Genomic DNA, 25,829 nt, shown 5'->3' with positions numbered 1-25,829 from the left:
CATGCTTTTAAACTAATACCCTCTTTTCAAGATGAGAGGTGATGTCCTTAGAGGCCAATACATAAACCCACCAACTTTCAGTGCCTCTCCTGGCACTTTCTCTATTTTACCTGCTTGGATTCTGAAGGAAATCAATTATGTCTTGCAGTTGCATGTTGTCCTGTAACACATCTGGGGCCAGCAAAAGGAGATGCCACAGGGAGGTGTCATTCTGCACTTGGGAGATGAGTGTCAGAAACGAGACCATTTCACTGACAAATGTCTCCTGGTACTGTGGGTTGTGTTGCACCTTAACAAATAACAATGCAAGAAATTATTTAAGAACAAGAACCCTTGCTGCTGGTGGGTCCTTTTATGTTTTTCAGCTTGCACTGCACTTGCATGCAAGTCTACAAACAATACATCCAAAGGACTCTAGTGACAGGCAATAACTGAGAGAGTGACTGTGCTTTACCTTCACACTCTAGATTGTACAATAAATTCTCTGCTCAGACAAGCCTTACAATTCACAATGTCCTAAAGAGCCTAAAGACTGGGAATTCAAGAAAAATTAATACCAATCCTTACCTTGGGAAAAAAAAAAAAAAGAAAGAAGGCATTACCTTTACAGGATTCATTTGCTTTAATTATATTGCTTTCCCAAAGACAAGTATTGCTTCAATCATGGATTGTTGGATCAGATGCAGGAGTTACTGGATGAAGTTATACAGTTGAGGTAATACACAATTAAATTTATTGCCCTCCCCAGCTTTAAATATTCTTATTTACACCTCATCCTCAGGCTGTTCTATCTACCTGTCAGTGCAGCAGGGCAAATGAAGAGGAGAAACAAGGCCCAGGCATGGTGAGAACCCTCAGCGGGTGGATGATCCTTGGCTTTCCGAGCTGTGTACTCAACTTGGAGGTCTTTGGGCTAATCCTATCCCCAAGAATTATCTCAGTCTCATCATGCACTGTGTGCACTCTGGTATAGAGATGAGCTCCTAGCCAGGAGGGGCCCTGTTCTAGCTCCCAAACACTGCACGTGGGTGAAGCACCACAGCTCCCAGCTGCATCACCAGGACAGGTCCCAGGCACTCACCTGAGAGAGCTGACTCCTGAACTCCTGGGCAAACGACTCCAAAAGCGACAAGTCGGTGAAGCAGAAGGTGTGGTGGATGTTGGCCGCCATCCTCTCTCCAGTGACACCGGGATGTGCCACATACCGTGCCAAGACCTCGCACAGCAGGACTTTGAGAGTAGCTGCAGTTGAATGTTGGGTCTGCCTCTGAGAGAAAGGCAAAATGTTCAAGGCAGCTGTAAAGCAACATTCTATTTGGGATGGTTTTAAATGCAGTGGGGAGACTTTTTTAAAGGGATAGTAGTGCCATCTGAAAAACATTGCCATTACAAGCACTTACACACAGACAGGATTCCAGCAGCTGAACAGTGTCACTAAAGTCCCTCAAACTCCTCATGTGGTATAAAGAGAAATGTGTGTGTTTGTATGCCTTAACACAAGAACATAAGCATAGCAGTGTCCATTACGTTGTACCAAGTTTCCCTTACAAAGGAGTTGTTCCTATATATGACTTATACCTACAGAATGAACACACAGTTCCTCTGATGCCACTGAAAGAACTCATGGGCAAATAAATAATTGAATGGAAAAGCCTGTGACATGGTATCTTTAATTTCCCCTGAAAAAAACCCACACTCTAAACACCTTAACTCAGACAAGTTATGAACAAAATATCTCAGGGGATTGTGTGTGTCCATATTTGATATTTCATGGCATTATGTCCTAAAGGTGTATGGTTTACCTGGCTTCTGCTTAGAGGATAATAAACTTACCACAAATCTTAAAATTCCACCCACAATCACTGCCTTCCTAAAATAAAGCACATTCACATAATAGGGGAGATCCAGAAGTAATAAAAGCTCTATGTTGGTACTTTGAGCTTCTAATTCTTTAAACACGACGATACACAAAGGTTCACACTCAGCTATTATGCAAATACAAACTTACCCTCCCAAAACTGAGGATTTTGTTGAACGTGTTGATGCTGGAAGTCAAGTTGGATGGTGATGAAATATTCCCAAAGGTTTTTTCTCCGTGAGATCCCAAATCCCCAAATGCTGCAACAACAGTTTGAAACACTGTATTTTACTTAATGTCTTTTAACCTCTTTGCCACATCAAAGCAGGACACGGGACAGCTGCCTGCAGCTTTGGGCACCTCTGCATTGTTAATGGGTTTTCAAAGGTACAGCCAATGGCACCCTATAAGTGTTTAAGGGTTTTTTTTCTGATGTGATTAAATCCTGGATGACATTGTTTCCTCCTGTAACATGTAACATGGGGCCTGACCTGTGATTTTTATTTTATTTTTTTTTTAATAAGAGGTAGAGCTGAGTTCCTCCTTGACCACCACCATGAGTCAACAGTTCCCAGACCTGTTCACTGATTTGCTTTTTCCCCCACACCTCTGTGTTTGGTCCCTTCTGCATTCTGCCTTTTTCTGTCTGTGCACCACAGAGTGTGGGCATTGGCAGGAATGCTAATTGGAACAGTGAAGGGCTGGAGCAGAAGAGGCAAATGCAAATCTGTAATCATTCATTTCATCGTGACCTCCCTGGAGAAAGGACTATCCATCACGATGGCTTGTGGACTGTACTAGCCATTATCATCAATAAATAATAATTGTAACGATTTTATGGAAAATTTCAGTCTGAAAGTTCCTTCAGGAAAGAGAATCACATCAGAGGAGAACATCACCAACAATAAATATGCACTGTGGCACAGAAGACAACTTATTTGCTGGATAACTGTGAATAAAAACACATTTGAAAAAAATCATAAGCTGTTTATGGTGAATTTGTGAGCAGTAAAAGGGCAATATTCCATAAATAGCCAGGTCTTTAATTAATGTCCAATCAATCTGTGATCTTGCATTGCTCCTGTGAAGTGCAACCATTTAATCCTGGTTTCTTGGCCAAGTTCCAAAAGTCTTTTCTACAGACAGTTACCCGCACTTATTCCCTAGAATTTGCACTGATGTCATGGACACGGTCATGTGCCTGTATAGAACACATAAATCATTTTAGCAGTGCTGTAAGAAATGCATCTCTGTCCAGAGAGCTTCAAAAGGTCAGCCTTCAAAGAGCAGAACTTTGTGGAGCAGTGAATAACCTACCCAGCGAAGCGTTCCTGCTTTTAGGAACCTCTGCACTCCATGCTGATGGATGGCTGTCCTTGGATACACTGGATGAGCTCCTCCTCTTACTGGGGAAAGAAAGAACAAAAGAAAGAAAAAAAGCCACCTGTCACAGCTCACAGTTTCTTATAATTAAGCTCACACTTTACTGCATTGCCTCAGAATGTGTCTATAGCTGGATTTCATGGCAGGTGTGGTAAAATCTGGGTTGTGCAGAAGCCTGGATCCTTCTAGAGGCCTGGCATGTATTTTGGGGAAGCAAAAGTGCAGAACTCCATTGCACTATAATCTACATGCCCTTACCAAGAAATTCTTCCAGACAATGGGATCTTAATTCATCCTTCCCAAACATTTCACTACAGGAGTAAAGAAAGGGTGGAAGAAGTTGGTGTTGAGCTTGGCTTTTGGACTTAGTTCCATTTTAGTAAGGGAAACCTCAAGCAACCATGTCTTGCACACCTTAGCAAATGGCTCTAAGGAACAGAAGCAAAGACGAGAACCTTGCCCATCTTCTCTGCTGACCACTGGTACAAAACAGTTTTAGGGCAAGTTTAATAAGAGCTTCTGTGAGTTGCACAATGGGAGAGGAGAAAAACAGCCTGGATTAGCTGAATATTACAAACTCTAGAATGTTACACAATAATATAACCAGACAGCGAAGGGCCACAGCTGAAACACTTTGCCTTTGTGAAAAACTCACCCAAGGTGATTCTGCTCCCAAGGCAGAGCTGCACCTATTCATCGGGAGCTTTCCCTTTCCCAGGTGACCTTTTCCCAAGGTTTTAGACTCTGCTGTATCCACTAGTTTTGCTGTGGCTACTTCACAGTTAGTGTTGTTTCTTGTAGAATACAATATATTTCTAAGGCTGACATGACCTCCCAAGGGTGGCTGTGGCCACATAGCTGCAGTGATACTGCACACAGCCAACTTTGAGAATCAACAGTGGTCAAGATGTTTATTAACGACTCATCTGACTTGATCTATAGTTTGGCCAAATCTTTTGATTTTCACTTGGCACGGAAAACCAGTTATCTCCTAAACAGCTTTTCAGAAACCAAAAACAGAAAGCAAGGAGGATTTGTAGCTATTGAAACCCATGGAAGGCCTCCAGCTTTGGCTCTGGAAGCTCCCATTTCTTCATTTCAATACCCCAAATTAACTATTGTTTATCATGCCCAGGGAAAAACAATGACACTGAGGGAAGAAGAGCTGTGAATCCAGGCATCCAGTCTCAGTGTGGCTTTGCCTTCCCCCTTTTCTTCTGATGCATGACCTTGAATTTGATTAGGATTCACCTTGTGTAACTTCAGTTGCCACATCCTTAGTCATCCTTCTACCCAAAGAGAGATCCTGACCACTGACTTGGCCTGGAAAACGATGGCTCCTCTACTCTAAGGAGGACCCACCAACCCCAGGATCCCCCATCTTGCCTGATGGGCTCTCTGGTGGAAGGCATGGGGCCCACCTTAGCTCCTCAGGCTCCCAAGCTCTGGCCAAGGGGGATTTTGAGGCTCTGACATAGCCACTACAGAGCAGCCTCTCACCATAAAGCAAAGATGAGCAACCAGAGATGCTGTGAGATGCCCAGATTTTCAGCTCTCCATGAACCAGCCAGGCCTCAGAGTGGCATGTTCCCCAGGGGTGTGTCAGAACCAGGCAGCCAAGACCTAGAAACAACCCTGGCTGGCAAGGCTCAAAGCAAATGCTACTTGGCTTCAAGTGGAACATCAATAGATTGAAATGCTTCCGCTGAACATTTCAATTTCAGCAAAATGATGTTCCAACAAAACATGCCCAGCCAGCTCCACACTGCAAATGTACATTGTGGGCAAAAATTGTGTCTTCATTTTCATCTGTTTCCCAACACAGTTGATGGCCTGCAGAGAGGACGCCCATTCTGACTGGCACCTGGAGGATCTGCTGGAAGAGCAGTCACTCCAGAACAAATGTATCTCAGACTAGAGCTGCTGGGGAACATTTGCCACTTCCAGCCAAAGCATCCTGAACCGATCACTAGGGTGGCAGATCAGTCTTACCCACTGACCTGACCCACAGTCATGCACAAAAGTTTCTTTGCTCTGATCTGGGTGAGCAGAAGCATTTTTCTCAAGGAGTAAAATTCTCTTCAAGTATCAAGTGTGACTCAATGGACACATTACTGAGAGCTGTCCCTACTATGAACATTTTTGAAGTGTCCATGTTGCAGCTCATTTTCTCATTTCTAAATGTTGGATATCTGTTATAACAGGTATTTGAGGTACATCCATTGTGGACAAACTTGCACACACAGACATGCATGGCTGCTCCCTCCACCTCAAAGCAAGTCTTGCTTTACAGCTTCTAACACCCAGAAATATTCAGATTCCCTTACAGTCTGAGAGACGAGATGTCACTAAGTCTTGGCAGCAAATCTTCTGGTGTGTATGGTGTGCCTTTACACCTGGCATCTGAATCACACAGCACGGTTTGCAAGAATGGGAAGAAGCCTGCACTAGGAAGGTTTCGGGGTGCAAGATAACCTGGAGGAAGGAGAAAGAAAATGCCATTATTATAATGTGGACATGCATTTTTTGCCATATGTTTCTATCAGGATGTGCTGTTTTCCCTTCCTACACCACAGGACAGATTCTCAGTTTCACTGAGGCTCTTTCACTCCACCTTGGCAGCCCCATCTGCCAAATCCCACTAGAAGTGTGTCCACAACACTGACAAAGCCATCATGAGCTATTTAATCACAGAATCATAAAATGGTTTGGGTTGGAAGAAATCCTAAAGATTACCTTGTTCCAAACCCCTTGCCATGGGCAGGGACACCTTCCACTAGACCCACTTGCTCTGGGTCACAGTTATTAGGAAAAGAGTCAAACTATTTATTTATAAGACATATGTCAGTCCTGAAGCAATTGCAGTATTTCCCACCTCCACTTCAAAATCCAAGAAAGAGGCAAGAAATTAAAAAAAAAAAAAAAGCAGCAGCCTAGGTTTAAGATATCCTAATTCTGCTTTTAAAGAATAAAATAAAATAGAAGCAGGCAGATGGTCAGAGTAACCTGAAGCACCCACAGGAGCCTGTTCTCCAGGGCTTGGTTGGAACAGTTTCTATGCAATGCCACAATCTTCATTTCCAAGCCAGGTTGTTAAAACAAGGCTCTGTCTCAGCCTTCACCACAGGAAGGGGTAATGGATCCAGGCCCAACAAACCTCCCTTGCCTTTTCTTCAGACCTGCCCCGGGAAGGGAGAGGAGCAATCTATCACCACCACCCCCCTGTGTCTCCTCCTGCCTCAGAGCAGCTGCACCACCTGGGATGCTGGCAGCCAGCACTCAGGGACGAGATGTATGTCCCTGTCTCCTGTTTCCCCAAACCCAGAGTGGACCTGAGTAATGAGAGACTTGAGTATTTGATGTGCCTCTTGCCCCGTGCTGCTCACTGCCAACCCGCAGAGTTCACCACCTGCTTTTCCCCACAGTGACAAACGCCCTAATAAATCTCCAAACTCTTTTGCTGGATCACAGCAACATATTATTTAAAATAATCATTTGGAAAATTACCTGGCAAAGGACATTGCTATTATTTCTGCCCTGGAAAGCAGCCAGATTTACTGAAGGCCTGCAGGCAGGCCTGTGGTAATTGATTACTTGCTCTTTAGACTTCAAAGATGACCTGTGACTCTCACCCAAGCACGGTTTTATCTCTCACCCCTCCAACAAGGACACATGCAGCACATATATTTGTACTAAATTTATTCATGATCGCACTGGGCAAACCCCAGATGTTCCCACAGGGATGGCAGTGCTAGGTGGAGTCCATGGCTGCTGATCTCCTTGGTGAAGACTGGGCTTCCCTGAGCTTTCCTCAGCACAGCTGGTCACAGCCCATGAATGTGCACTCCATTTCTGGGGGCAAAATGCAAAGGCATGGGTTAAGCACAGGAGTTCCCACTACTTTGGCAAGACAGCAACTGGCACAGAGGACTGCTGAGAACTGAGAGGTAAAGCACCCACTTGGATGGTGTCATGATTTTCTTGTACACCTCAGCAGAGAGCCGGCCTAGAAAATTAGATGACATAGATCCCCAGCCAGAGGAGAAGGGTACCTGTCTGGGAAGCTCCCCAGCACTCACTGTACCCCTCAAGCCAGCTCAGGAGTTACATCCCAGGCTGAACCAGCTCCCAGTAATCACAGAACACCAAGGAGAGTAAAAGATCTCTCTTATCCCTACAGGCAGACCTTCTGGTGTTGGGGCCACAGGACCAAGCATCCACCACTCTAAAGGTTTTGAAGCATAATTAATCTGCTGCCCATGAGGGAAACTTTAGAGTAGGACACTTTAATCTGGGAAACTTTAGAGTAAGACACTTTAATCTGGGAGCATCCTTGTGTGAAGATCCCTGCTGTGTCTGTGATGTTTGCCCTTGGGATCACCAATTACAACCCTGCAGAATGGCATTTTGCACACATGGGCAGTTTTCTCTCATCTTACTTCTGATCTCCCACACCCTCATTCCATGCAGGGAACTGGCTCGCACACCAGTCCAAAAATGCACACCACAGACCTCACTTTATCAGTGTCCCAACCAAAATGAAGCTTCAAAGACGTGGGAAGCCATGAGGTTCAGGATGGAGAGTGTGCCCACAATGACCTAAGACAAGTAGGAGCTGGGAGGGAAGCAGCTGCACCTTTTTCATATGCCCCACCAACAACCAGGGCCAGAACGAAGCTCATGTCTCTTAGCAGACCTGGAGCAGCTGAAGCTGTGTAACTCCTGGGGAATAGCAGAGTAGGGACACAGGGATGGGTCTGGGAGCTTGGTCTTCTCCAGAGCCATGCGAGCTGTTTACAGGGATGATTATACAAGAGGTCCTGATGAATCCAGAGCAGAGGAAGACACTTCCTTGGGGTACAAGTAGCAATAACAAATGCTAAAATTGGATTGAAAGGTGGCACATTTTGAACTAAGTGGACAATTAAACAATCATCTGCTCTATCACAAGCAAGGTGTTCAGTGTAAGAACACAGTGATGATATCAGCTCTTTCTTGTCTTTTGAAACAGCAGCCTGGAATATAAACAGACAGGAATTCGTGACCTGAAGTTTGGAAGAGCTGCTGCTTGTGGTGGTGGCACAACATCTGTGAAGACATCGTCAACCCCTGTGACTGAGGTACTCAGTGAGGCTCTGCCAACCTGCAGCAGATGCTGAGCAGTTTGCTGGCAGCTGGATCCAGCCAAGGGGCCTGATCCACCCCTGAGTCACTGCAGGCCTGAACCAGGGTAACCCCACCATGCTCTTGGCACAAAGGCAGTGGCAATGCCAGAGAACTCTTCTGGAAGAGTCTTCTGGGCTTGGACAGCAGTTAGAGAATTAAGGAAGTTTTTCACAGAAAAATCTGAAATGCCTGTGCCAGAGTTCCACTTGGTGTAAGTCAGAGCTGTTCTGGTTCTCAGCCCTGAGTATCCAACCGTGCTCCTCAAGCACACAAACAGCACAGAGGCTCACCCAGAGGGATGAAATGAATGGCTATGTTGGCTCTGCTGCCTGCACTGATGAGACCTCCACTGACTCCAAAGAGAGTTTACAGACCCAGTTTGGATGCAGCATCCCTTCCACAGACACATACCACTGGGAGATGGATCCCACCCTTCCTTCCTCACAGGGCAGCTGCTGCTGAAGGACCCACACCATGCACACTGCCTTCTTTATGCACTGATCGAGGCAGGAATAGGGTGGCCAGGCTGGTCTGTCACTCCCAGATAACAAGCTATCAACCTCACCACCACCACAACCACCAAGCCCCTCTGTTCACACTGCCTTGAAGATCATATCCTTCAGGGGCCACAGAAGCCAACAGCTTAGTTTAACACAAGCTGAGAAGTGCAGCCATGGGAAGTTCAGCTTCTGCCTGTGCTGTCTCTGGCCCATGTGCCTGAGATCAGAGCAGGGCCAGAGTGTAAGGCACCATGGCAGGAAATGTGCCTGATTTGGGAGCCCAAGCCCTGGACAAACATAGCATAGCCTCAGAGTTCTTTCCTGTAACTCCCTTTCATCCTGCAAATGAAAGAATTTACTGATGAGAAGATGAGTCAAGAGATTAATGTGCTCCCTGCTCCATCCTCCCACTCTCCATCTCCCCTTGCTCATGGTGAGGAGATGTGATTCTAGGGAGCCACGTGGACTCTCCTGCCCACACATCGAGGTTCGTTGTTGGCCCTGTAACCACTGCAAGGATGGCCTGGGATGCAGATTGCTCCTGACTCCCTCCAGTGCTCCAGGAGACAGGTGTACGTAAGAACCTGTCCCTGCCTTGGAGACATTACTCCACCACACCAGTGACATCAGTACTCAACGTAAGCACCGGCCACGGGACGTTACAGAAGGAAAGTTGTAAACACTCTGCACGTTTTAAAGGACAGTCTTTGGATGACTAGTGACAATTTTTCTCACTCTCCCCAATGTCTTTAGTTTTAAACCTATTAATTTCCTAAAACTACAATTTGGAGGGTTCCACTGCACTGCCTATGAGTCAAGAGGGAGAGATCACTGCACTCACTGCAGCCCCACGTTGAGCTGAGAGGTCACATTTCTGGTCAAATTGACTTGTCTGTAACCAAAATTCAAGTCCAGATCTGTATCCTGCCAGTAAAGTCTGACTTCTGGGTCTGCCAGCAGCAGAATCTCAAGCATAGAGCCTTCTGCTGTCCCCTCTGACTGAGAGCTTTGATTTTCTATCCCCACTGAAAGAAGGGCCCCAAAACCAAAGCAAAGACAGGCATCCCAAAGGGCAGACAAGGCCAAGGGCTCAGGGCTGCATGGGCTGGCTGGTTCTCCCTGTTCAGTAGCATCTAACCAGGCCAGTCCCATCTCCAAGAGCTGGAAAGAAATAAGGCATGCAGAGCAGTAATAATAAACAGAAGAAACCCTTAATATATGCATGCCCCTGGAAATCCTGGCATTTCCACATTTGCTCTCATTCAGAGTAAAACGAAGCAAATTAATTTCTCCTCCCCTCCTGAATGCTGTAAATTCCAGCACACTTCCCTTCAACACGAGCAATTTTGTTTTCTCCAGGTAAAGGCGCTTGGTATAACAACAATGAAAAATGTCAGGGTAGCAATAAATGTCACACAAGAAGGATGGAAATGACTACTGCACTCTGATCTCTGAGATTAATTGAAATGGGCCAAAATGCTTAAATCTGAATGGACCGTGTTTCACATTGCCACATTGATTTTCTTGCTCTCAATGCACTGAGGTTTCAGGAATTTGCATCAGCTGAGCCCAAGCATTTGCTGATCCAAACAAGAACTGGGCATTTCAGTGGATTGCAGGCACAGCACCATGAACACGCAGCCCCCAGCTGAGGTTTTCTGTTCTCTATCCACCCATAGTTTAGTGTTGTGTCACCACCACTCCTTGGGCATGAAAAAACTCCCTTGGCTTCAGAATTCACATACTCTGACACGGCACATACCTTATGCTCTAAGTCCTTTCATATTCCTTCCATAGTTCATAAAAAATCCATACAAATCTCAACTCAAAATTAGAGGCATTAATGAGCAAATGGCTTCATTAGAAAGTATTGTGTTTAATTGAAAATTAATTCAATCATTGCCAAATCATACAAGGAGATGTAATAACTGGGACTTTTCAGCTAAGAAAAAGAAGGCCACAAAGTGGTTTGATGAAGAAATAAAATCATGATCAGTGATGAAAAGGGTGAGAGAACGATCATCCCTTGCAACACAGGGACAGAGAAGCATTTTGAGATCATGAGGTATCAGGCAAAAGGGACTGAAAATACCTTTTTTAACAAATATCAAAATGTTATGGAACTCACTGCCACAGGGTAAGAGGAGAAAGGTACATGTTCATTTAAAAAGAATTAGACAAATTTGCAACAACAGATTTGTCAGCAGCTACTCATCATGATCGCTTGGATTCAACCCCTTCAGCTTCTGGCTGAAGAAACCTTAAACCTTTCAGCATTTTTGTAGTGGAGGGAACACGCTGTGCTATGTGTTCCTACACACTCTCTCTACCACCCCTGAGCAGTGGGGGTCTAACCCAGAGCAGCAAAAAACCCCAAACCACCTGTTTATCAGCTGTGATCCGTATTTATCTAACAAATCCCAAAAACATCTAATGAAAATATGTCCTGCTATGGGGACCTCCTCCCAGCTTTCTAATGTTTAAGATATATTTGTGTACACACAACCTTCTCCCTTCCTTTCTAGTCTTTCCCATTGTCAAGCAGCATTACTTTAAACTCTATTCCTATGCCTTTTTAAACAATCAAAAAGACAAACTTGCCTCTTTCATGACACGACGATACTGTTTCTCTTCAGCCACAGAACTGCCCATTTCCAGCTTTGTTCACATCTATTTATCAATAAGTGCCTATTTTTTTGGAACAGCTTTATGATACTGCTAGGATTTTTGATCTCTCTCCAAAATCTAAACCAAACCATCAAATCTATGGAATAAGATTAATTTTGAAGCAGGATATTTTTTACACACACGGAGAATGGTTCAAACAGCCAGCTGGCCTATCCCTTACCTATTAAAGGAGACTATTTAATTGCCATGGCTCTTGTGTTTCTGTGACATCCATGCACTCAAACTCACATCTGACCTTGAAGCTGGAAAAAGGGACCTGCATGTTCCTAGTTACCTGGGAATGAGGACTTTATTGGGGGCAACACCAGGGCACAAACACCAGCTGAGACTTTACGTTTTTCACATCTCCAAGATCAGTGCCCACAGCAATCCCATACTCGTAAAAACTGGGGAGAGGACAGTCAGTGTCACAGTTCCTGGCAGTACAGCCCAAACCTCGTTCAGTGTGTCCAAACACAGCACAGCAGTGATCAGCCCTGCTGATTTTAATGAGATTACTCACACTGCAGATTAAACACATATTTAAGAGCTGTGCTGGATCAGAGCTAATGGTTTGGGATTGCACTCCCCATGGCACTGCCCCTACACTGCTCCATTCCATATCACAGACCCCATTTTTAAAGCCATTCTGGAGCTACCAGGTGATTCCCCGTTCACCCTATTTTTGGCCATCCATCAGAAATGCCATTTACCTTCATAATTTCACCTGTTGAGCAGCCCCGAAAGAAGAGATTCCCTGAGCTTATCCCCAGTTGCAAGACACTCAACAGCCTCAGGATTTACCTTGTCAGTGACAGTGACTCCATCACCTCCCTGGGCAACTTATTCCAATGCCCAACCACTCTTTCAGTGAACATTTTTTTTCTAATATCTAACGTGAACCTCCCCTGACACAAGTCAAGGCCGTTTCCTCTCATCCTTTTACTCGAGACAATGCAGAACAGGCCAACACTCAATTCACTACAACCTGCTTTCCCAGCTCCTGTTTTTTGACATGAAAGCACAGCAGGACCCCAGATAACTGCACTCAACCCCTCCAGACATCCAGTATGGCTGGGTGAGAGTCACAACGTTGCACTTTACATCTTTACAGCAACAGCATCCTTGTTGTCTCCAATGTCTCAGTAACATCATGTCCTCAGCTGTCTGCCTACGACAGTGTGATCAAAGCAGCAAACTCACAGCAAGACTACCTCCTCCTTTGGTGGCCTCAACAGAGGAAGCACTTCATTCCATTGCCTAATTCTGCCCTCAAGCACTTCAGGCTCTGCAAATAGGACCAGCCCAGAGCAGACAGTATCTACTTCCATGCTTATTAAGACTAGGCAAGCTAGTTTTGCTCGCCCACAGACCTTCAGCTTCCACCCCCTTATTTAATAAGTTAAAAATCAGCACTTGGATCCAATTGCATTTGGTTCATGTACTCATGAGGGAGATCATAAGGACCGGAGAGAATAAAAATCACAAAGGAGAGGAAGAAGCAGCAGGTGTAAAGGGAGGAGAAGGCACCCCTGAACTAAAGGCAAAGAACAAAGGAGGGAGGTGGAACCTTCTAAAAGGTATTGCAAATTCAGGTCAAGGTGGGGAAATGCCAGAGCTGAGGAGGAGGGACACCAGAGGGTGTGGAAGGATGCTCCACTGCCTGAAGCACAAGCGCAGTAGGAGAGAGCAGGGCCTTTTCCTACAGGGCTTTTTTTAAGCAATATTTAATGCAGCCAAGGCTAACCTGGTGTTGTAAGGCAGCCAACTTGCTCTTGTCTGTATGAGCAGCAGGGCATTGCACAAACAGGATCTGAGAAGAGAGTCAGAACATTTCCCAGCAAGAAGCTGGGACCTAAAAGCTTAAATCCATATCTAGACTCTTGAAAAAACATCCTGCACAAAAGCTGTGTTTACCCAAACAACATCTTTCAATGCTGAGTGCCTCCAAGTCCAGGTTTAGATTCTTTAAACAAGTGACCTCCTTTCCAGAAACACAGACATCAACAACTGCCAACTTCAGTTCAAGCCAAACTGCTCAACACCTTTGGAAAAATACTTCTGCCTTTTCAGAGCCCAGCATCTGGATTGAGATGCTTCAGGAAGTCTATTAGAATTAAGTGACTGCCCCAAGGTCCAGCTGTAATTCAGTGGGGATGGAAAAAACATAGTGGTTACTCCAGAGTTCCCAACTCCAGCTCTGAACATCCCTAAGTCACACCCCACAAGGCAAAGAGTCTGTGGAAAAAAAATGGAGGTGTGGAGATTTATGGAAAGGGAGGTATTATAAACATCACAGTGTCTGTTTAAGTGATGGGTCTCCAGACTAAGTAGAGGCTTGGACAAAATGCAGCAAACTGTATGGCTGGGCATTGCTTGTGTATGTAAGGAGACCTGATGGGACTATTTTGCAAATGACTGCAGATGAGCACAGACAAAAACCTGATGTAGGAGTGTCTAGAAAAGGGGAGAAAACTGACAGAAAAGCAGGGGAGGAAAATGAAGCAATGTAATGGAAAACAAACAGTGGGGCTGCTCTACCACAGGCGACTGGTGAAGGAGAGCTGGAAGTCTGGTGTGTGCTTGTCTGTGTACAGAGCAGGCTGAACCCTTGGGATGGGTTATGCCTTGCATAAACACCCATGACTTATCCAAATGAATGGAGTGGCCCCAGCAGCTGAGCCACCATCCCAACTCTCTGTAATTAGCATGGGAACCTATTAATTTTTCCACTCTACTGGGAAAATAGATGAGTTCGGGTCCCTCCAACTATGAGGCAAATTCCTGTATAAAGTGCAGCATATTTTCTGAGTTTTCTCAGCTCCAAGATGGGATCTCAGAGGAAGGGCAGTGCTGTGGCCCACCTTGCTCCATGTCACCTGCCCTCACATGTGTCCTGGCAGCCACAGTGATCATTCACATTGAGAACTAACCCAGCTCAGGGTCTTTCTCTGTTAACCATGGAACAAAATTAGTATAATGACTTCTGCATTTGACTGGGATTGAGGCAGGGAACTGTCAGAGCTAAAAGCGGTTTAAGTCCTTATTTACACAGACCCACAGGGCAGGAGCCCCCTGAACTCATCTACCAGCACACTGCTGCAACAGCCAGAGGGGCAGAGAACTCACATGGGTGATAAGGACAGGGGTGACAGGCACTGCCTGCCATGTGCTTACCAGAACAGACCCATCACACACAGCTGCCTTGCCTGCTTTCTCAGTCATATGGGAAAGGGGAAACTCTGCATGTACCCTTTTAAGAAAGACTTTTCATTTGCTTTTTCTGACACTGCCCTGACCAGGGTAAGTCATGCCTCACTTAACTCTAACATGGCAACAGTGTTCAGCACAGAAGTCACAGGAAAGGTGTGTCTGCACATACAAACCACAGCCTCTCTCCTAAGGCATCTCAGATCACTGCTCAGTGGCTCATATTGATTTTTCCAGACAATTTTGGCTCCATTCAAATCCTAGCTACGACCACAATAAGACTGAATGGGATGTAGCTCAAAGACTCTCCTATCCTGGGCCTTCTTTCTGGAGTACTGGAGCCAGGAATGAGAGCAGAGTATGAATATCTGCTCCTACATAGTGTTGTGCCACACAGCTCTGTCTCTAAACTAGACCTAACAGCTCTGCTGGCACTGGCCAACAGACTGGTGATCAGTTACCATGATACTCCCCCAGAACACTGGCTGCAAAGAGCAGGAGGACTCTGCTCCTGAGTCTATGACAAATATCTGAGTGAATGCAATACACCCTGCAGACACCTCCACAACGGTGGTGAAACCTGGGTGGAAATTCTGGGCAGAGGTGAAGGGCAAGATGTGCCTCACTGAGAAGAGTTTGGGCAATGAATTCCCTGGCAGAATTTGGTGGATTTCAGACCAGACCCAAGAGCACAGCTCCCTTCCATGAAGAAGGAAAAATACGTGTGAATGAGGCATGGCTTTCACAGCACGGGAGAGCAAGGTTTCTCCCACACCTCCCCCGTGGAAGAGCAGGGTTTCTGAGTGAGTGTTGGACTAACCACACCCAGGAGAGCTTCCACAGGGAATACTGATGAGGTTGAACTGACAGGAGGGGAGAGCAGGCCAGCAGAAAAGGAAGAAAGCGGGCGGGGAGGGTGTGATGGGTGTGACAGGCTCGTTAGAGCAGGAGTGTAATTGGGCTCCTCGGCAGACTGAGTGGGTTGAGCCCCGAGGGACAGATTGTATCTCACACGCAATTCCCATACCTTGCAAAAACCTGCAGGATGGAAAGGAACTTCTGTCCCTGCTCTAGAAAACAAGTGATACAGGCACAACAGTCTGGACAATACCACCAGCGTTCACTGGCTTTCACCTGCAGGCTTCCAGTACAGAGCTACCTATGCCACAAAACACATTCCAATACCTTCTAGCAAAGACAAAGGCTGAAATAAAAAGGTCAAAAGCCCCAGCTGTGATGTGTATAGTAAGTTGGATGGGAATTTTGTTTGGTTAGACTCTCAGAACATCACAGGAGCTGGGTATGCACAGAGAGTGAAATATCTTTTTCATTTCTCCTGACAACAATCTCTGCTGACCTGGAAACACATCATCAAACAGGTGTCCAGAATAAAGAAGAGAGATTTTTTTTTTTTTTTTTTTTTACCTCCTAGATACAAGATGCTTTAGTTGTGAAGAAAACTACATATTGGATAGATTTCAGCTCCTTGTTTTCCTCAGTTCTTAGTTAGCCCATGAGCATCCTCTTCCCTAGTGACATTTATTTGGCATGTCCTTTCCCTCTGAAGCTCAGGCTGGCACAAGCTCCCATGGCATTAGGTGCTACACATTATAATTCAACACAAGCAGGAAGCTCTTGACACTTGTTCATTCTCGACTGATATTTGCCAGGTAATTTCTCCACATAATCCTCCATCTATTGAATGCGTATCAGATGTCCTTCAGAATAACTTCTTGTCTCAAATTTGAGCTGTTTTAATTGAAAAAATAATAGATTTCATGATATTTCTGCAAGAATACCTGAGATAAGGTTACAGACTGAGATTTCCTCTGGGGTTATCTCTAAGGCTCCAAACCTCAGCATCTGGGTACCTTATTCTATCTCTGTGCCATTGATTCTGTGTTTCCTGGCTTTTGTCTACCCACAATAATCCCTTGACAGCAGAACTAGAAACAGCTTCTTGTCACTACTCAACGATTCTGTCTTAAGGCAGGCACTGGAACTCAGCAGAAGGTGGATTTTATTCCTGTTGAAAACGAACAAACCCCTCTCCTGTAATAGTTTTCCTAGATGTGTCCACCCCCACTTGCCTTTCTTTTCTAGCAGAAAAGGAAGTTCCCAAGTGATTTATCTTTTGCTTTTCAAGCAAAAAGTTGATACATTTTTTCCAGCTGTCAAAAAAAGAGTAATTGTCAAGCAACTATTCTTATCTAACTGGAAAAGCAGTGGAAAGTGGCTGTTTGATGTCCTGGTAACATTCTCCTCTATCCCCTCAGGATTCTTAGATGATTTCTAAACATCTGGATCACAAGAATTACACCAAAACCATTATTTTCCAGCATAAAACCTCTCTTCCAATAGAGAGTTCCTATCATCCACTTCTAAGAGAGACAGACATCTACTCACATACTTAGTGAGACTTGTACCAAAATAAAATTGATCTACAGAGGAAAAGGGAACTAATCCAAAGATACTGCCTAGTCCTTCCCTTTCCTGCAAAGCACAACTGATGGAGCTACTTGCTATTCCTAAGATTATTCCTGCTAATCCATTAATGTAGAGATGTGACCATGCAGACCAAAAATGCTCCAAATAAATATATATTCAAACTAATAACCATGCCAAATAAAGGAATAAATATTTCCCCATCCAGCTGGCTCTCTTGACATCCATCTTATCAGGTTTATCAGGGACAGGAAGTACAACTTGGAGCAGTGTGGGAGGACTGCCATCTCCACACTTGGCAAAATCTGGGGTTTTCACAAAGTACAGCATGTCCCATCTTGCCCGTTCCAAGTGGTTCAAGGGAATTTGGGAGAACCTGAAACGTGTAACAGGTCTAAAGAGTCTTTTGCTGACAGCAGATGGGCTTGGGGTTAAAAAAATGACTCTAACACATCAAGAATGTCCTTCTCCATTAAAGAATTCCTATGATACCTTCAGTAGGTCACTTGCTCTGGCTTTCCATCCCAGTCTACAAAAGGAGGGACACAAACCTGCACCCAGATTAGGCTGCAAGTTCTCTGGGACAAGGGCTATCCTAGTTGTATGCCTAACATTTGTCACAATGTGGCCTTTTCTCACACACCACACAGACTTTTTAAGCAGAGAACGACACCTGTCACTGACCAGGTCAAACATTTCCCATGTGCACACATGACATCAGGAGCAGATCCCTCAGGACCACATCGTACACATCTGAGAGCTGTAAACCTTGGAAGCCAACTGCTTGTCCTCCCTGCTGCCAGACTCTGCCTCCTCTCCTCTCTGCCCCAAACACAGAAACCCAACATTGCCCATGCTGTGCTCTTGTGCAGTCAATGATGCCCTGATGTGGGTCATTTATGGTGGTGTCTCTGCTGTCAACCAGGTGTCGCAAATCTTTTACTACAGCAATTTTTGAGACCCTGTGCTGGGCAACTACGGCTCCCTTCCAACCCAAACCATTCTGTGACTGTATCATTTGATCCAACTCAAAATTAACACTGTGGAAGGGAAAAAAGGCTTCCAACTGGACAAACTCCTTGCCCTGCTTTACTTCATGAACAAACATGCCCTGGGCTGGGACACGCCAGTCCTGATGGCAATAAGGCCTCGCTAACCAGTGGAAGTGTTTCAGAGCAGATTCAAGTGCATCCCTGCCCCAAGATGCACACAGGTTCTCCTGACACAAGAAGCAAAGCTGTGAGAACCAGCTTGTGCAAACACTTCACCCATGTGACCCCAAACAACTACTCATCCACCCAAAGAGCTGCTATCTTTATTAGAAAGGGCTCACATACACCACAAGCTACCAGTCTCCAGCTGAGCTTTGCAGCAAGATGCTTAAATATGCACATTTTGCCTGTAGCACACACAAAGTAAAACCTTTCATGTTGACCAATCTCATGTTTGTTACCCCACCTCCATAATCACACATGAAGCCTCTGACCTCACTCAATTTACTGCCCTCTTCTCCCTCAATTTCTCCTGTAAGTTTATATTGCTGTCTACAACAGCAATATCTGAGTAAATCTCAATGAGACAGTTCTTTAAAGTTGTTTTCTAATTATCAAGCTAATTTGAAAAAAACATGAGCAGAAACAACCTCAGAGGAACACACACATTTTATTTACAGCATTCTGCATCCCAGGAAATCTCCACTGGAAACTATAAGGAACCAAATTTGTAAAAGTAACAAAACACATCAAATGAACACATCAGTCACTGAAATGAGAACTAAACCCCACAGACATAAAACCAAACCAGTTACTTACAGTTTTGCTGTGGTTCTGGAGGGAATTTGAGACGGATAATGGCCAAGATTATGAAAACAACCACAGGCCAGGAAATTAAAACAAACGACCATACCTATAAAACAGCAATGAAAATATATGGGTTACGTTTGTCGTGCTGATGTGTCCCAGAGCCCGTCTGGAATGTACAAGTAGTGCCCTAAATGAGTTATAGGTGCATTGTAAATCACACCTGTCTCAGTATGCATACAATTAAAGCCCAAGCATTATCTATGCAGGAAGAAAAACTACCTCAGATTCTGAGAGCAAATAACAAGGCTGAAAACAACACAAGGCTTCCTGTCTTTCAGTTTGGCTGATAATTACGGGGGACAGTGTTTATCCAGCTTGGAGACACTGCTATGGAATAGTAAAGGCACTCTGGGAAATACAGGGCTTTTGGACACACCAATGGTGACACAGAAGACCTGAGGTGTGAAAGGCTGGTTTCACTTTCCGTGAAAGACGCTGCTCAAATCATGGGTAATTACGACTGATTTAGTTATATCCCAGAGTTTGAGTGTTTGACAAGTCTACAACATTTCTTCCCAAAAAATTTCAGTGTTCTTCACAAATAGTTGAGCCTCGTGGTTGAGCTGAAGAAAGGATTTGGTCATTTACAAGATGTAGAGCCCGAGAACAGTGAAGGAAGGGGTTTATGGAGCTGTGCAACCAGTCAGCCACAGAAGTCACATTTGAACACCAATCACCAAGATCCCTCATATGAGCTTCTGACCCCAGCAACGCAAATCCCTGGCCCCTCTCCATTTCCAGATTGTAGCAGTCCATATACATGAGCTGAGATGACTCATGGAATGGTTTGGGCTGGAGGGGACCTTAAAGCCCATCTCATTCCACCCCCTGCCATGTGCAGGGACACCTTCCACTAGCCTAGGCTGCTCCAAGCCCTGTCCAAGCTGGCCTTGTCCAAGCTGGCCTTGGACACTGCCAGGGATGGGGCAGCCACAGCTTCTCTGGACAACCTGTGCCAGGGCCTCCCCACCCTCGCAGGGAAGAACGTATTCCATATATCTAACGTAAGATGGACGAGAAATTATGTAGAATTGGCCTAATACGTTGAAAACACATGAACATCTATAGAACTCTTGGGTTTAACATGAGGGTTGACAGTTTCAATGGATAAGAATTAAGAAAATACAGTCTGGTAATCATCTACTGTAGTAAACCAATCTAGGTAGGAGGCCCAAAATCTTAAAACTACAATCCTTGGAGTTTAGTGAGCCAGGAAAATGCAATTATTCAAATAATCAACAGCTTCTGCACTAGTTGGCTACCTTGCTCCCATGCTTACTAGATTAGAGCTTTCCATCCATCAGTAGCTAAGCTCAAGCTACTCTGTGCTGCAAAATTGCTATGCCATCTTCATGCCAATTTTTGTAACTGCAAAGATGTCTTTCTTCAAAATAATCCCATTTTTCATCGTTGTGCTACTATTTTTTTCAGATCAGCACACATTACCCACAACTGTTTTTCCAAAGTAATTCCAAGCCCATAACCATGTTTTCATTTCCTGTAACACTTACTGGAACATAAAACCAAACAGACAGACAAACAAATCCTGCAGAGCAATTCAGCTTGAAGATGGTTGTTTTACAGCAAGTCCATCCCTATCAGCCCTGATGAGGTGACAGAGGCTTGAAAGCAGGAGCAAATTCATGCCCCCAAATAGGCAACCGACAGACACCAAATCACAAGGCCCCTCCCCACACATCCCTTCACAGAGGGCACTCCTCTAATTTCAGCATTCAGCAGTATTTTAGCTTTTACAGATAGTTCCTGCCTTTCACATATACACTGCCAACTTGTAACAGGATCCATCACTGAAACTACCATCTATTTATAATTTTTTCTATCAGATGCTTTCCCTATAATCAGTCCCCAAACACGCAGTTTAACTGTGATTAATTCCTGTGCAAACAGTATCATTAACGCAGCCTCCTCGTTTGGAACCACACAGGCTAAAGGAAAATTATGGGGTAACAGCACAGAAACTGATATTAGTCAGAAGCTGCCTGAAGGAAGGGCCAGACATCTGTCACATTCTTGGGACAATGAATGAATACTGATAGTTTCTACTCAGGGAAATTGTGGTACGTCCCCATTTTGAGCTATAATGGTGCTTATACTCCTCACTTTCCACACAGCTCTTCCCTCAGTATCTCTGTCCTTTGATTTAATTGGATTTAATAGTAGCCGGGCACATCAGTTGCAACATCACAGCATTCCCTCTGTCCCAGGCATTTCTAGCCAAAGACAACCACCCTGGCCAAACAGCTTGCAGGTGGAACGTGTTGACTTGAATGGAACCATAAACAACCTCAATTTGGCTCTCAGGACATTAAGAACTGTGATGTCATTCCATAATTCCTTGGTTGGTGGATTATTTCACTGCTAAAAGTTGATTTAATCGCTCAGACCTTAGTTAGTATCTCTGGGTACAGGTACATAGAAATACAGTGTGGAGCAAAAGGTAGAAGTAAAATGTTTTCCAGCCCTGGAGAGGCTGATGAACAGAGTAGGAGAGCACTCGAGTCTGCAGGGGTGGGACAGGGCTGCGTGGTGTCAGACCATCCCATGGCATTCCAGTCATTCCCAGAGACGGCAGCCAACACCACTGCAGCAGCAGGAACCACCTTCACTCCTTAGCAGAAACTGAAAAGCACAACAGAACACTTCCCTCTCTCCCTCCCAAAGCTCTCCAACAGCCTGGTCTGTAAGTGAAGGCATATTACACAGGTAAAAAACATGCAAGGAGGAGGACAGAAATCAGGATGTGCTTGGGAGCAGAGATCTGGCCTTACCTCCTCACACCCTCTGCAGTCTGAGCAAGCTCCCTAATTTGGAGCAAGAGAGGGAAATGAAGGAGGGTTGCAGGGAATGGCTGCCATAAAATAGTCTGTAATGGCCAGATTTTTATTTTAATTGACATTTCAATTCTACAGAATTGATATTTCAACTCCACAGGAAACCAGAATTAAAGCAAGTGAGACTGGTCAAAGCACAAGTAAGGCTTAGGTTGGCATTTACTCTGAGTACACAAGAGCTCAGAGACCCAGACCTTCTGCTTTTAATGAGGCTGTTACAATTTCTCTTGAGAAATTAGAAGTAATTTATTGGGATTCTTCTGCATCTCAGAAAAGGTATATTTTGCAGCAGTGAAGAATATTCAGGTATGCAGCACATCCATAGGAGTCAGAGGATCTCAGCACCTCTCCAAATTAGGCTCCACAACTGAGAGGGAGAACACAGTAGGCAAGAACTGACCTTGCAGAAGCACGTGGTGATACTGGGCCTTTCACTCCATCCTCATATCACACCCTCCATGGCCACTTCTCTTCTGTCAGCATTTTCTGCACCTGCCAAGGCTTCCAGTCCACCAAGGCAAGTTTAAAACCCATCTTGTTTGGATTACTAGCAAGAGGACAGGTGGTGGTACAGGCCCATGAACCTCAGGATGCTGTATTTACTGTGCAGCTGCACCAAAACCAGACTGGGACAAAACTGGGCAGCCTTTGCCTGGCCACACAAGGCCACCCAAAGGAACATGCACCTCCCTGATGCTGCTGCAGGTCAGATCACTCTCTGGACATTGGTGTCAATGTTTTGTCTTTTGGGAAGAAAGACCATTGGGGTGTTTGATTTGCAGCACACTGGACTGCACTGGAAATCTGTCCTACCTGAATCTCTCAAAGCTACTTTTTCCTTTGTCCATCCTTTACAAATGGGTGTGTGTAAGGGCAGCCCCCACGACCCCCAGATCCCAGGGACTCCTTGGAGGCTGTACACCAACCATGGGGTCTGCTCCAGAGGAGCAGGTACAGAACTGCAGATGAATTCAGGCCTGCCCGTGAGTTTGTGCAAGGTTTTGTTTGCACAGAGGGAACAAGAGTAGCATCCACAGTACTCCGTGTGGACTCCTGAGCCCTCATGCACGAGCTCCAACGCAAGACCCAATTATTTTGGCCTAAAAAGACCCACCTTCACTTCCATGCCATTCCCTTCCTTCCCTGTGCCTCTATCACCATGACCTTCCTCTCCTGCAGTGTCCCCCTTGCTCATCAGCTCCTGCCATTCCCAGGTTCCCGCTCCTCTGTTCCCACACTCACCGGCTGCCTCTTGACACTCAGCCAGTTCTTCCAGAGCAGGATCCTCAGGTGCTGAGAGAGCGCAGCCATCCTGGGCTGAGCCAACCACGAGCGAACAGCCGCGTATTCTTCCTTCCCCGGCTTAGGAGGCAAAAGTGGAGGCTCTAACCCACAGGGGCATCCAGTGTCCAATATCCAAGCCTCTGCCCCTTCCCCACAGCATAGCTCTGGAGCAGCTACTTCATGCACCGCTGGCTGCTGCAGTCCCAGTGAGCGTAGCTCTCGTCCTCCCAGCAATAGCTCCAAGCAAATTCAACAGGTTCTTCCTCTGGCGGCAGCGGGCGGGCGCAGCAGCCTGCCTCCACTTGTGGGGATTACAACAGCCAGCCTCTCCTGGATGCTCCCTGCTCCAGCCCTCACTGATAAAATGGACAGCATTCCAAAAAGATGCTTCTGCTTAACAAAAGGTGATGCATCCCTCCTCCTCCCCGTGATGAAACCACCTGTCTGCCCACACACCGCTCCTGCTGGACAGGTGTCAGCAGCAGCAGAGTTCGGCTGCTCGCCAGGCCAGTCTGACTTCCCCAGGTTCTCAGGGAATGCCTGGGAAGAAAGTATCCACACCGTGTATCTTCCTGGCATTGCTGATTTGGAATTAGTTGTTTGCTTTTTTTTTTTAATTAAATCTAGCCATCCAAGGAAATTAAATGAAAGCGCTGAAAAACATATATAAATGAAAATCTCAGCGACTGATCTAATTGCTCAGCTTTCTGTATGTTCCCTTTCCTCCAGGAGATCAGTCCTGTGGCTCTCAGTGACTGAATTCAAGGTAGCATACCCAATCCACTGGGAATGGATCACACCCCACAAAGATTTCAAGCACTAGTGTGGCTTGAACACTTGTTATTGAACTGATCACTGAATTTTCCAAGCTAGTGAAATCTAAAAACAACAGCCAGACATGAAACAGAAAAGGCAGGTACAGAGGGAAGCAATGACAGCACAGGAACAGCTCACTGTACCAAGGAATAGCACAAATCTAAAATCCAGACTTGACTGATGGGCTCTGGTCATCCAGAAGAGCTGTGGTCCCTCTCAGAGAGGAGCACATACACTCAAGTATCCTGCTTGGTAACACTGAGATCCTCCACAGAGCACGTTGGCAAGCCAGGGAAGACATCACTGCTCTCAGCATATTCCATAAAAGATGAAAGACTGTTCTTGTACATGGTATTTCTTCCAACCACAAACTAACTTTATGCCTCAAAAATGAGTCCTTGCCAAACTCCACCCAGGGACAGAAGTAGAGGTGGCAGCAGAGGAGTTTTGATCTAAGGGTTGTTAAAAGCACCAAGGGAGAAGAAAAGAGAGAGAGGGGAAGAGAGAGATGTGGTACTCAGTGAAGAGAAACAGCTCCTCCAGATTGGTGAGGAAGTACTTTAAAGCTGGGAATAGCAACAGATCTGGAGCAGTCCCTGCCCCACATATCTTCAGTCTAAATAGATCAGACATTCCAATGGTGGGAGTGAAGCTGGGGCTAAAATTAACCTAAAAGGCTTTCCTGGTATAGTTTTGATAGCAATGGGAAGAAACACAAATGTCTAACCTCCCAGCTTACATTCCTTTTTTTTTTTTCCTACCAAATGTCCTCAGGAGAGAGAGAGGGATCTGGTTTGGGTTTGTGAATCAAGAACAAGCACTGCTCCTTGGGACACTGTTCTAGTTCAGCCATGTAAGAGGCACAGCCAGATTCACTGCATTTGGTCCAATCCATTTGCAAACTTTATTCACTTCCTCTCCGGGGCTGAAAAAAGAAATCCAAATATAGATAATTCTACTCTGAGGGGGTAAGAGAGAAGAAATTTATAATTTCACCATTCACTGCCTTGCCAAGGTCTTTTAAGGCAAGTGTCTGATTGCTTCTTTTTCGTATTCAGTCAAACAACTGTTTCAAAAGAACACTATGATTTGGATAATAATTTTCCCAAGCAAATGCACATCCTTACTTCCTTTGTGAACTGAGTCAACAAACATTCCCCTTGGGAAGTACCCAAAGGATAATTTGTTCGAGTTCACCACTGTAAAATCAGAATAACTCAATGTCAGTTGGCTCTCAGAACACCTGCATTCAACTCCCTGAACACCACAGTGTTCCGGTTCCAGAACACAAGATGAGAACTTTATTAAGCCATTGTACCTTTTTGCTTTTTAATTCCTTTACTGAATAATTCCTGCAGATGGCACAGGAGGCTGGGGACAAAGTGACCAGAGCAGATAGATGTCCCAGTGTGCCAATGTACATATAGCCAGAGGAGAGGAAGGAAAGGCCAAATTCCTCATTCTCCTAAAAAGTCCTCAGTTGGTTTATTCCTCTGGTTAGAGAACTAGGGCTCTTCTGGGCTGAAGGGCAAACTGGTGGTTCAGATCACTGAGAAGAAGAGCAGCATCTGTTTCTGTGGCCACGAAGCAGGGGAAACTCTCAGGGGAGCTCTGAGCTGTGATTTCATGCAATGCAGGTCCCTAGAGCCATGATCCATCCCCTGTGCTGCAGCAGTGACTACAGCTCACAACACCAAGCAGGGGCTGCAGCTTCCAGGGCAGAAAGAATCTCACCATGCACCAAGAACTCACAATCTCTGAGGCCTTTCCTTGGGATGCTCTTTCA

General features: G+C 45.3%; 1 protein-coding gene across 1 annotated transcript in view; it reads right to left on the bottom strand.

Annotated features, from left to right (window-relative positions):
* The window catches only part of ABCA12 (ATP binding cassette subfamily A member 12), an 82,339-nt gene extending 59,044 nt beyond the window's left edge, over nt 1-23,295 (bottom strand). Inside the window, exons 1-7 of the mRNA XM_027735651.2 lie at nt 23,186-23,295; nt 19,041-19,134; nt 5,569-5,716; nt 3,176-3,264; nt 2,009-2,118; nt 1,082-1,267; nt 111-289 (exon numbers count right to left, since the gene is read on the bottom strand). Coding sequence (XP_027591452.2) covers nt 111-289; nt 1,082-1,267; nt 2,009-2,118; nt 3,176-3,264; nt 5,569-5,716; nt 19,041-19,134; nt 23,186-23,254 — 875 coding nt within the window. The 5' untranslated portion in view covers nt 23,255-23,295. The remainder of the gene's footprint in view (nt 1-110; nt 290-1,081; nt 1,268-2,008; nt 2,119-3,175; nt 3,265-5,568; nt 5,717-19,040; nt 19,135-23,185) is intronic.
* Between the last annotated feature and the right edge of the window lie 2,534 nt (nt 23,296-25,829).

Source organism: Pipra filicauda, unplaced genomic scaffold, assembly GCF_003945595.2.
Source record: "Pipra filicauda isolate LSUMZ 115617 unplaced genomic scaffold, ASM394559v2 scaffold21_size4447388_pilon, whole genome shotgun sequence".
Classification (NCBI taxonomy): domain Eukaryota; kingdom Metazoa; phylum Chordata; class Aves; order Passeriformes; family Pipridae; genus Pipra; species Pipra filicauda.
Note: the sequence above shows the minus strand (reverse complement) of the source record. Positions and strands in the feature narration are given on the sequence as shown.